The following is a 12,385-nucleotide window of genomic DNA, read 5'->3' as shown; positions in this document are numbered from 1 at the left end:
TGATTGTTGACCCAAACCTCTCCTACTTACATGGAACAGTGGAAAGTGCCAACAGGGTTCTCACGGCGGATGTCTTCATACTCCTCATATATGCCCCGCTTTTGCCTGGTATTAACATAGTCTACCAACTCTTGGATGGTCATGGCATGGGGACCTGGAACATGTACTGAGTCCCAGTCTAAGGCAGGAGGTAGGGAAAACAGGATGATCTCATCGAAGGGATCTGGGTGGCCGTTCACTTGGGGCAGGAACTGGAAATTCCAAGTGGCGAGGTCAATTTTGACGTACCCACCCAGATTTTCTGGAAGGCACTCCCTAGGCAGGTGCTGGGTAACTTCAGATGTCTTTAATATCTGAATCTGTAAGGACACAAAGAGCTACACTGAGCCCTGAGGCTATAAGTCAGAAAGCATACAGACAAGATCAAAAAACAAATGTGCTTACATTAGATTTGAAAATCAGAGAAAATTTGCTTGGACCACTCTATATTTGAAAAGAAGCAGAGTGAATTTTATTCCCTTTGGATTAAAATCCTATGAATTTCTCAGGTAGCTAAGTTTGAATCCTGAGACTGTCTCTCAAATTCACTCCTGGAATTAGAGTCCAAGCTACTTCTCTTCTGAAATGAAGGGATAGTGAACAAAGGCTTCCTACTATCAACAAGGCTTTTCAGCAACATCTCCTGCTGGTACTCTTCCTTCTAGAAGCTAAGAATGCATAGGTAATGACTACTTCTGCAGTTGTATACTAACTCAACCTATTCTAAATCTCTTAGCTTATATTTTACTCACGGCTTTGTACGAATGTCCTCAAAGACAGATTTCCACAAAAGACAAAGACACCTCAAAATGGTCATCTCAGAAAACACTAGATAAGTAATCATACTTGATTCTGCTACGCACTTAAATATAGCCATGCTAGGCCAAGATAGCCTAGTTAGTTCTCTTTAAAATCTTTGTAGCACAGGAATGCTATTCTTTTTTTTTTCTTTTTTCTTTTCTTTTTTTTTTTTTTTTTTGGTTTTTCGAGACAGGGTTTCTCTGTAGCTTTGGAGCCTGTCCTGGACTAGCTCTGTAGACCAGGCTGGGCTTGAACTCACAGAGATCCACCTGCCTCTGCCTCCCAAGTGCTGGGATTACAGGCGTGAACCACCACCGCCCGGCAGGAATGCTATTCTTAAAAGACTGTCCCCTTGCTGGTGCCTCTTCTTATTTTTTTAAGTGTGTGTGTGTGTGTGTGTGTGTGTGTGTCTGTCTGTCTGTCTGAGTGTATACCACATGCAGATGATGGGCGGCCAGAAGAGGGCATTAAATTCCTGGAATTGCACTTATAGTGAGGAGTCAACCAACTTGGGTGCTGGAAACCCAACTCAGGTACATGCTCTTAACCACTGAGGTACCACTCCAGCACCCCAACCTCTTCTTAAAAAGCTATCCCCTTTCCTCCTCCACCTCTTAAAGAACTAGCTCAAAAAAGCTGGAGAGATGTTAAGTAATTAAGACCCAGTTCAGTTCGCAGCATCCACATGGCTTAACTACAGTTCCAGGGGACCCAAATGCCCTCTTCTGGTTTCTGATGACACCAGGCACATACATGGTACATAGACATACATGTAGGCAAAATACTCATACAGGTAAAATTGAAAAAAACAGATCTTAGCCAGGCAGTGGTGACTCACGCCTTTCATTCCAGCATGTGGGAAGCAGAGGCAGGTGGATCTCTGTGAGTTGGAGGCCAGCCTGGTCTGCAAAGCAAGTTACAGGATAGCCAGAACTACACAGAGAAACCCGGTCTTGGGTAAAGGAATACTACTACTACTACTACTACTACTACTACTACTAATAATAATAATAATAAATATTATTTTGGACATTTTAAAAATGGAAGCAATAAGAAACTGTTTTAAGAAAACACAGCCGGATGGTGGTGGTGCACGCCTTTAATCCCAGCACTTGGGAGGCAAAAGCAGGTGAATCTCTGTGAGTTCAAAGACAGCCTGGTCTACATAGTGAGTTCCAGAACAGGTTCCAAAAGCTACACAGAGAAACCCTGTCTCAAAAGATGCCAGCCCCCCCCACACAAAAAAAAAAACCAATGAAAGAAAACACAATACCCAGAGATGTGCATGATGGTACACTCCTACAATCCCAGTACTTGGAAGGCTGAGACAGGAAGACAGCCATGAATGTGATGCCTACTACACAGTGAACAGCTATAGGCCAGCCTCAGCTACAGAATGAAACTGTCTCAAAGAACAAACAAAAAGACCAAAAGAAAAGGAACAAATAAAACCAGGAAGAGACCTCCCTATCACTCTGAAAGTCACAGGAACTTAATAGTACTTTCCAGCCAAACCAAAGTTTGGCTTGCTCTCCTCTCTACTCCCCCCCCCCCTCTCTGTATACTAGAGACAGACTCCAGGGGCCTTTTAAAGCTAGGCAAGTACTCTACCATTAAACTACATGCTCAGCCCCAGATCAACTCTAATACCTGTTCAGATAGTACAAATATGTTAAATGCTGACTTTTGGTCTTGGTCTTGGTTTAGGGTATTGGGGACTAGACCTAGTCCCTTGGGCATACTGAAAATGCACTCTGACACTGAGTTACACACCCAACCTTCAAAACCTTTCAATTCTGTTCAATATTTATAGTGCCTTATGCAGCACTAAGTTAACTTTGGAAATCATATAATCCTTAAAATACTTCTCAGGGGCTGGAGAGATGGATCATGGGCTGGGAGCACTAGCACTGGCTGTTCTTCCAGAGGACCCGGGTTCAATTCCCAGCATCCACATGGCAGCTCACAGCTATCTGTAGCTCTAGTTCCAGGGTTTCTGATACTTGCATTCACACCAAAGCACGTAAAATAAAGTTAAATAAATTATTGAAAAATGAATAAATAGAAATAAAATACTCCTAGGACACATTGGTCCAGTACTTTTTTTTTCTTAATATTGTTTGTTTGTTTTTAAGATTTATTATGTATACAGCATTCTGCCTGCATGTGTCCCTGCAGGCCAGAAGAGGGCACCAGATCTCATTACAGGTGCTTGTGAGCCACCCTGTGGTTGCTGGGAACTGAACTCATGACCTTTGGAAGAGCAGTCAGTGCTCTTAACCACTGAGCCATCTCTCTAGTCCCTCCAATACTGTTTTATTCAAGGTGGTGTGAAGAAAGAGTCAGATAAACTGGCGTTTTCCAACTCAAAACAAATTTGTGGACAGTGAAGTCGGTGTTCTATCCCAAGCTAATGACTGAATGAAGAATGTGAGTGAATACAATAACAGGAGCAGAAAACATTCTGGGAGGGGCTGGAGATGGCTCAACAGTTAAGAGCACTGGCTGTTCTTCCAGAGGTCCTGAATTCAATTCCCAGCAACTACATGGTAGCTCACAGCCATCAGTAATGAGATCTGACGCCCTCTTCTGGCATGCAGGCAGAACACTGTATACATAATAAATAAATCTTTAAGGAGAAAAAAAGAAAAAACATTCTGGGAGATAAACTAGAAGATTCTTTGAAAGCAGATGCCTAACTGGCAGATACTAGAATCTATTTATCTACCTCCAATAAGAAAAGGCTGCCTTACCCTCTCCCGGACTTTGTCCTTCAAGAGCAGGCTGATGATAGAATAGGGCACTCGGAACCATATGGGTGCTCCTACAATCAGCACCTTCTTCAAACGAGCTGGAAATGCTCCCTGTGTTGAAAACATAGAAAGAGTTAAAACCCAAGGATACTGTATGGCCCAAAGTATGGCTTCTTTTCACTCTTCTTCCTTCCCAGTGAACAGAGTAATTTGACAGCTTAATTCAGACAAATAGGTAGGTTTAAAGTGATTAAGAGAAATGAAGAAATTAGAAGCTGATCTACCTTTAAATATTACATTTATGTTAGCCATCAACTTTATGGCTCAAGAACGATTATTTTATTTTATATTACTGGCGAGTGGGTGCATGGTGCCACATGGACTCCACATGAGTCCCCTGCTTTCACCTCTGTATGGATTCTAGGTATTCAACACAGGTCACCAGGCTTTCACAGCAAGTGCCTTACCACTCAGCCATCTTGCAGCCCTGACTTTTCTACACACACAGATCACACACAAGCATATAAATATGCATCCTACAAAAGTTCGGCTTCTTAAAACTTAGGTTTTTTAGCCGGGCAGTGGTGGCTCATGCCTTTAATCCCAGCACTCTGGAGGCAGAGACAGGCGGATCTCTGTGAGTTCGAGGCCAGCCTGGGCTACAGAACGAGTTCCAGGAAAGGCACCAAAACTACACAGAGAAACCCTGTCTCGAAAAATCAAAAAATAAAACAAAACAAAAAAAAACTTAGGTTTTTAATAAACTGAAGATAAAATAAACATGTTACTCATATAATCTTCATTTAGTTCAATATCTATGTGCATATACAATATTTCTATTTTTAATTTTTTTAAAAGATTTATTTATTTATTATGTATACAGAAGAGGGCGCCAAATCTCATTACAGATGGTTGTGAGCCACCATGTGGGTGCTGGGAATTGAACTCAGGACCTCTGGAAGAGCAGTCGGTGCTTTTAACCTCTGAGCCATCTCTCTAGCCCCTATTTTTAATCTTTTCTCCATTTGTTTATTAAACCAATATATACAATCTAGGTTGGAGGCATAACTCAGTGATAGTGTGTGCTTAGCATACACATGACCGAGGTTTGATACCCAACACTACAAAATAAATATATAAATAAATAAATATGATCTAGTGTGTACACGTACAAATGAGGTCTCAAAAAAGGAACAGGCTAAACTCTTAGAGGAAAAAAGAGAATCCTATGTATACAAGACATAGAGATGGCATATCACTGCTAAGTGACAGTGCTTGGTTTCATGATACTTTTTCACACTCCAGCCTTTCTCGGGAGCAGGGTTCCCATGTAGTAAGAAACCAGGGGGCTGGCGGGATGGCTCAGTCAGGGAAGCACAAACCACACAAGTGTGGAGGACCTGAACTCAATCTCCAGGACCCACATAAAACCCAGGTGTGTAACACCAGCACAAGTGAGACAAAAGGATGGATCCCTGAGGCTCACTGGCCAGCAGCCTAGCCTAATAATCAGTGAGCCCCAAGTCCCTGGGAAAGACATGATCTCAAAAAAACAAGGTATACAAGTCCTAAGGATGGCATCTAAGGTTGATCCCTGACCTTCACATATACACACATTAATGCACACATGAAAATTAAGTATGTATGTAAATAAATAAATAAATAAATCCTGGTAATTGGCTTTAAAAAAGGCAACTGTAGCTTTAAAAATCTCCTACCCTAATTTTTCTTACGTTTTGAATAAACCAATCTTAATTTCACTGTTACTCTCTGTCTTTCCAGTTAGTGTTTGTTTGTTTGTTTGTTTGTTTAGAGACAGGGTTTCTCTGTCTCAATGTAGCCCCAGCTGTCCTGGAACTTTCTCTGAAGACCAGTCTAGCTTTGAACTTACAGAGATCCGCCTGTCTCTGCCTTCCAAGTACTAGGATTAAAGACATGCACCGCCACCACCACCTCCAGCTCCAGTTAGTCTTGGTATTTACAAACACTTCTTACACAGACCACACAACACCCACAACAAGGTTCTCCAAAGGCTTCTTCATTCAGACTTAAAAACTACTTTTTATCCCTTCCTTGAAGGACACAAGAATTTATTTCAGGATCTAAATACCCAAAGCCCCTTTAAGTGCCTAATCAATTTGGAGAAATACATTGATTTCAATAAAATGATGGGTAACAGAAACCATTACACTACATCATCTTCATCAGGGTAAAAAGGTAAGAGAACAGGCATAGTCCACTTAAATAACTGTACCGTACCAGCCCTTGGGCGGTGTAGAGCCTGGTCTACACAGCAAGCGCTAGGCAAGCCTATACTACGTAGGGACCCTATGTCACAATAGGACCAAACAGAGAAAAGAAGCTACCTCATAAAGTCTTGGTAGACCTGTTCACTGAAGGTGTCTTTAGGAAGCATCTTCCATTACATATTCTTTTTTTTTATTTAAAAAAAAAATTTTTTTTTAAAGATTTATTTATTTATTATGTATACAGAAGAGGGCGCCAGATCTCATTACAGATGGTTGTGAGCCACCATGTGGGTGCTGGGAATTAAACTCAGGACCTCTGGAAGAGCAGTCGGTGCTCTTAACCTCTGAACCATCTCTCCAGCCCCTATTTTTAAAAATTTTATGTTATGCCGGGCAGTGGTGGTGTACGCCTTTAATCCCAGCACTCGGGAGGCAGAGACAGGTGGATCTCTGTGAGTTCAAGGTCAGCCTGGTCTAGAGAGCGAGATCCAGGACAGGCAGCAAAACTACACAGAGAAACCCTTTCTTAAAAAAACAAAAACAAAAAAAGAAACAAAACAAAACAAAAAATTTATGTTATGTGCATTGCTGTGAGGATGTGAGGATGTTGGATCCCCTGGAACGGGATCTACAGACAGCTGTGAGCTGCCAGGTGGGTGCTGGAAAAGCAGCCAGTGCTCTTAACCACTGAGCCATGTCTCCAGCCCCCCATTATATACTTTAAAATATACATATACCCTTTTAGTCAATTCAGTTTCTGAAACACTATCCTAGAAACACAAGTGCCTTTTTGTTCTCCCCTAGAAAGGGTCTCACTATGTTGTCTTGACTGGCTTGGAATTTGCTATGTAGTGCAGGCTGACCTTAAACTCACAGAGATCCACCTCCCTCTGCTTTTCTCCCGTTCTAGGACAAGCTGACCCAAATATTTTTTCTTCTGTTTTGTTGTTTTACCTTAGTTGAAGCCAGGGTCTTGTCTATAGGCAGCCTGGGCTGGGCTGGTACGCATATGTAGCCCAATCTGGCACGAAACTTTTGGCAGTCTTTCCACCTTAGCTTCCCAAGTGCTAGTATGATAACCCCATGACCATACACCTCACAAATGCCAAGTGCATAGTTTCCAGCTGAGCTACACTCCTAGCTCCTCAACATTTATGTTATTTCACTTGCATATTTTTGTTTTCTGAGACAAAGGATCTGGTTATGTAGTCCAGGGTGGTCTTGAACACATCTTATCATGAGTGGTGAGATTATAGGCATGTACTACCATAGCTATTTTTATGTCATTCAATCTTCCCTAGTCATATTAAATAGTTACACATCATAATGAAGTTTTGTGTATTAGGGAGTAGGGGGTTGTTGTTGTTATCTGGGACATGGTCTCATGTAGTCCATTCTAGTAGTTCAAATGAAAATGGCCCCCAGAGGCTCATATATTTGAATACTGGATCCCATGTTGGTGGAACTGTTTGGGAAGGATGAGGAAGTGTGGCCTTGTTAGAGACAGTGTATTGCTGAGGGCAAGCTTTGAAGTTTCAAAAGACTGGTACAATTTCCAGTGTGCTCTCCTTCCAGCTATTGGATCAAGATGTGAGTTCTCAACTGTTACTACTACCATACCTTTGCTCCACCATCATGGACTCTAATTAAATGCTTTCTTTCATACCTGCTTTGGTCATGGTGTTTTGTCACAGCAATAGTAAAACAACCTGTGGTGGCATAGAACTTGCTGTGTAGCCAAGGATGGCCTTGGGCTTCTAATCCTCCTGCTTCCACCTCCTGATACTAAGTACTTGGAATCAAATACAAGGCCTTCTGAATGCTACCAGCTGAACTACATCCTAAGCCTTACCTCATTATCTTTGAAATACAAAGAGTAAAAATACCTTTATGGCTGGGGAAGATAGCTAAGTTGGTAATGTGCTTGCCCCACAAGCACAAGGATTTGAATTCATTTTCTACAACTAATGCAAAATTGCTAAGTGTGAAGCAGAAACAGGAGGACTCCTGGGGCATGTGAGTGCGCCAGTCTAGCTTAACTGGTGAACTGCAGGCCAATGACAGACTTTGTCTCAAAAGTAGATGACATGCCTGAGGACAACACCTAATGTTATCTGCTCTCTACCATACCCACAAGCACACAAGTGCATCTGTACACACACAAACACATACATGTATACATATATGTATAAAACAAGCCACTAGGCCTAAGATTTAGGGATAAGAAACTATGAAGCTAAGTGTATAGGACTTTTACACATCTATATATGTGGAAAATTCTACATGAATATAAACAGGCCAAATGAACTTACATACACTAAAGTGAAATGCCTAACACATTTCATCCTGAATTCAGCCAACACATGTCTAGAAAGTTGCTGTAGGTAGGCCTGTTCCACAAAACTCTGGAAAAGACACACTTTTGTAGCTAAGGATTTGCTTGTGATTTTCCATTTTCTTTATTTCTGTTTAATTTGTTGTGGTTGTTGTTGTTGTTTTGGTTTGAGAGGGAGGGAGAGAGAGAGAGAGAGAGAGAGAGAGAGAGAGTGAATGTGTGTGTGTGTGTGTGTGTGTGTGTGTGTGTGTAAGGATCTCACTCCTTATATAGCTCAGGCTGGTCTGAATTGTACATTGTAGCCAAGGCTGAAGTAGAATTCACTGTACAGCCCAGGCTAGCTCAAACCCATGGCATTACTCTTGCCTTTGGCTTCCCAAGTGCTTGGATTACTGGTATGACCCCACTAGGCCATCTCAAATCTTTCAAATTGACTTTTAAGACCACTTCTTGTTCTAAGGAAGCAGATATTAATTATCATATATAGGTGACATTTAAAACTGAACATAATGTCTGAAGTTTATATTTTCCCTAAATATTTCCCCAAAGAATAAAAAGAGAAAAGGAGACTTAAAAGGATTCCCTCTTTACAACCTTACCTTCAGCAGGTTTAGGACTTTCTTGCCAAGATCTAGCTCGAAGTTGGCATAATTAGAACCACACATGTCATAGATAAACACCAATCCATTCCTTTGAGTTTCAAAGCTGTAAACCAATTATTAAACAAACATTTAATTCAATACAAATGTTTCATTCAAAGTTAAACTAGATCCTTACATGTTTTTTAACATCATCCATGGGGGCGGGGGGGGGGGGGTAGTGCCACAGCAAGTGTGGGGATCAGAAGACAACTTTCAGGAGTTGGTTCCCTCCTTTCCCTCCACCATGAGATCCAGGTCCTCAAGTTTGTATGGAAAGTGCTTTCAGATACTAAGCCATCTTGCCAGTCTAGAAATAAATTATTTGATCATACTATTTCTAGAGAGCAAATTTTTACACTTATACAGTTTCATGCAGCCCAGGCTAGCTTTGAACTCGCTGTGTAACTCACGCTTGCCTCCAAGTCAAAGCAATCCTCTTGATTCGCTCTCCTTATTGGTAGGATTGTAGGTATGAGCCACCTCAAGGTTATTCTTTTGTGTCCGCATCTTTGCATCATACTTCTACAAAATCTAAGAAGGATCTCCTGACTGAAAGCTAACATTTAAAAATCTCAAGTCCTGCCAATTATGTGTGAATAAAAATACTTCAAAATTCAGTTCCTGTATGTAAATTTAAAGTTTGTTGTGTATCTAATATACCTCATTATTAGTGAATTAACTTTCTAAAAAGAAAAAAAAAGCATAAACACTTATTCTAAAATGCACGGAAGTTTTTCTGGCAGAATTTATTTCTACTGGCCCCTAATGCATTAGTATTAATCTTGATTCCTTTTTCATAACCCCACAGAGACTATCATTCAGCAGATCACAGATGCTGTCAAATGAGGCATAATTACCAAGTAGATCATCCAGGTCTAGAGAATTTCCATTTCTCCACAAGCTCAACTAGGGCCATTTAAAAGAATTACAGATTTTCTTCTCAAGATAGGGGCCTAAAACAAGTCAGTGACGGGAAATAAATAAAATACGAAGAAACCACAGGGCATAATGATCCAGGTTCTATAGTCTGTACGAAATTTCTCATCTGCTGAACACACATGGAATGACAGAGAACATAATGTGCTTTCTTGGTATACATTAGGAGGTGTCACAATGATAGCCAACTGTTTCCCACTAAGTTTGACTCTTGAGCTACATGCAGCAGGAGATACAAAAAGTTTAAAACATAGTCCATGGCATTTGTTTCAAAGAAAGGGAGTACATGAAGGGCAAGCAAAGCAGTAAGACAGGTTAAGGGTCCCTCCGAGGAAGACAGGGAATAGATAAGTGAATATCCATGACAGCATTATCTTTCTACTTAGGAGGTCAATACTAGATTTTCTGAGAAAGGCGGCTTTCCTTCATTCTCCTAAACTCACGGGGCATTTCAAAAGTCTCCACAGTCTGGAAAGTATCCCTAAAGACTGAGGGCTGAGAAATTCCAAACTGCTACTTAGGGAGTACAAGTCTATTGAAGTTACTGGTCCTCACTCCTCGGCTACTTCTCCTTTTCAGAATAACAGCATGTGTAGGCTTTGCATGTTATCTCCCACTAAGTATCAAGAGGAGAAGCTAAAAGCTTTAAAAGTAACCAACAAGACAGTAACTAGTTAACTATTCAGAGAGCCCCACCTCAGACAGTTTCTTGGCTACTCTCAATTTGTAAATCCCTAATCTAGGCCAGGTAAAGCTGTATGAAACCCTGTCTCAAAACAAAGCACTGACTGGTACTGGGGGTTGGGGCACACGCCTTTAATCCCAGCACACGGGAGGCAGAGGCAGGCAGATTGCTGAGTTTGAAGTCAGCCTGGGCTACAAAGTGAGTTCCAGGACAGCCAGGACTACACAGAGAAACCCTGTCTCAAAAAAAGAAAAACAAACAAACAACAACAACAACAACAACAAAGAAGACAGGCAGTAGTGGTGCATCTTTAACCCCCAGCACTCGAGAGGTCAAGGCAGGAAGAACAAAATCTCTGAGTTCCAGGACAGCCAAGGCTACATACACAGAAACCCTGTCTTGAAAAAAACAAAACAAAACAAAACAACAAAAAACAAGACCATTCTGGAACTCTATGTAGCACAAGCTAGCCTCAAACTCACACTGCTACCACCTCAGTCTTTAAGGTACCACAATGTCTAATCCCCACAGGCTGTGGTCAGGGTTTTTTTTATTTTATTTTGTTTGGTTTTTGCTCCTTTTTTGAGACAGAGTCTCTTCTCACAGCCTAAGCTTGCCTCAAAATAGTAGAATCTTCCCCCACTTCCTAAGTGCTTACAGGTATAACAGGCCAACAAGCCAACGGTTATTTTTAATTTCCTTTATATGTATGAGTGTTTTGCCCCCATGTATGTATGTGCACCACGTCTGGTAACCACAGAGGTCAGAGATGGTGTCGGATTCTCCTGGAATTGTAGCTACCAATGGTTGTGAGGCACCATGTGGGTACTGGGAATAGAAACCCAGTCTTCTGAATGATTAGCCAGTACTCTAAACTGCTGAGCCATCTCCCAGCACCCCAAACTCCCCACCCTCTTTTTTTTCAGGCAGGGAATCACCATATAGCTCTGGATAGCCTAGATCTCACTATGTAGACCAAGCTGGCCTCAAACTCAAAGACCCACCAGCCTCTACCTCCAGAATGCTGGAATTAAAGGTGTGCACCAACCCACCTGGCTATTTCTTTATTTTAGTAGCACTGGGAACACAGGGTAGCAGGCAAGCTAGGCAAGCACTCCACCACTGAGCCACGTAACACCAACTCCCAAGTTGGTTTACTTGGTTTGGTTTAGTTTTTACTAAGACAGATTTTCTCTACGTAGCCTTGGCTAGCCTGGAACTTACTATGTAGACCTGGTAAACCTCACATTTGTGGTGATCCTCCTGCCTCTGATTCCAGAGTGCTAGGACTGCAGGTACTACTTGGTTTTGTTTGTTTGACTAGTTGGTTGGTTCGTTGGTTGGTTTTTTCAAGACAGGGTTTCTCTGTGTAACCTGGCTGTCCTTGAACTTGCTCTGTAGACCAGGCTGGCCTCGAAATCAGAGATCTGCCAGGGCCTGCCTTATTTTATCTTTGTTTTTCCATACTAGAGACAGAACCTGGAGTCTTCCACATGCTAGGCAAGTAGCTAACCCTGTGTATCGCCAGGTTATCCCAGAGGGTTGTGTTTTTTTAATTATTATTTTTATTTTATGTGTATGAGTGTTTTGCCTGCGTGTATATCTGTGCACCATGGGCATGCCTGATGGTCACAGAAGGTAGAAGAAGCCATTGATGTATGGGACTGGAGTTATAGATGGTTATTAGCCACCATGTGGGTGCTGGGAATCGAACCTGGGTCCTCTAAAACAGCATCCAGTGTTCTTAACAATTCTGAGCCATTTCTCCAGCCCCAAGAGGGTTTTAATATAACAAAACCAACAAACAGATAACCTGGGCCAGGTAATACAGGCCTATAATCTCTGCTATTTGAGATGCTGAAGTAAGAAGATAGTAAATTCATTATCTGGACTGAGCTATAGAATGATTTCAAGCCCACCCTGGGCAACAAGTCAGACAGTATCTC

The 12,385-nt window shown here is 41.7% G+C and overlaps 1 protein-coding gene across 1 annotated transcript in view; it reads right to left on the bottom strand.

Moving 5' to 3' along the window:
• Window positions 1–12,385, bottom strand: part of Ptpn9 (protein tyrosine phosphatase non-receptor type 9) — a 90,258-nt gene that overhangs the window by 22,925 nt on the left and 54,948 nt on the right. The window contains exons 5-7 of the mRNA XM_059267940.1: window positions 8,777–8,882; window positions 3,594–3,704; window positions 31–359 (exon numbers count right to left, since the gene is read on the bottom strand). Coding sequence (XP_059123923.1) covers window positions 31–359; window positions 3,594–3,704; window positions 8,777–8,882 — 546 coding nt within the window. The remainder of the gene's footprint in view (window positions 1–30; window positions 360–3,593; window positions 3,705–8,776; window positions 8,883–12,385) is intronic.

The sequence above is a fragment of the Peromyscus eremicus genome, chromosome 7 (assembly GCF_949786415.1).
Source record: "Peromyscus eremicus chromosome 7, PerEre_H2_v1, whole genome shotgun sequence".
Taxonomy (NCBI): domain Eukaryota; kingdom Metazoa; phylum Chordata; class Mammalia; order Rodentia; family Cricetidae; genus Peromyscus; species Peromyscus eremicus.
The sequence above is the reverse complement of the archived record's forward strand: the minus strand, read 5'-3'. Positions and strand labels throughout refer to the sequence as shown.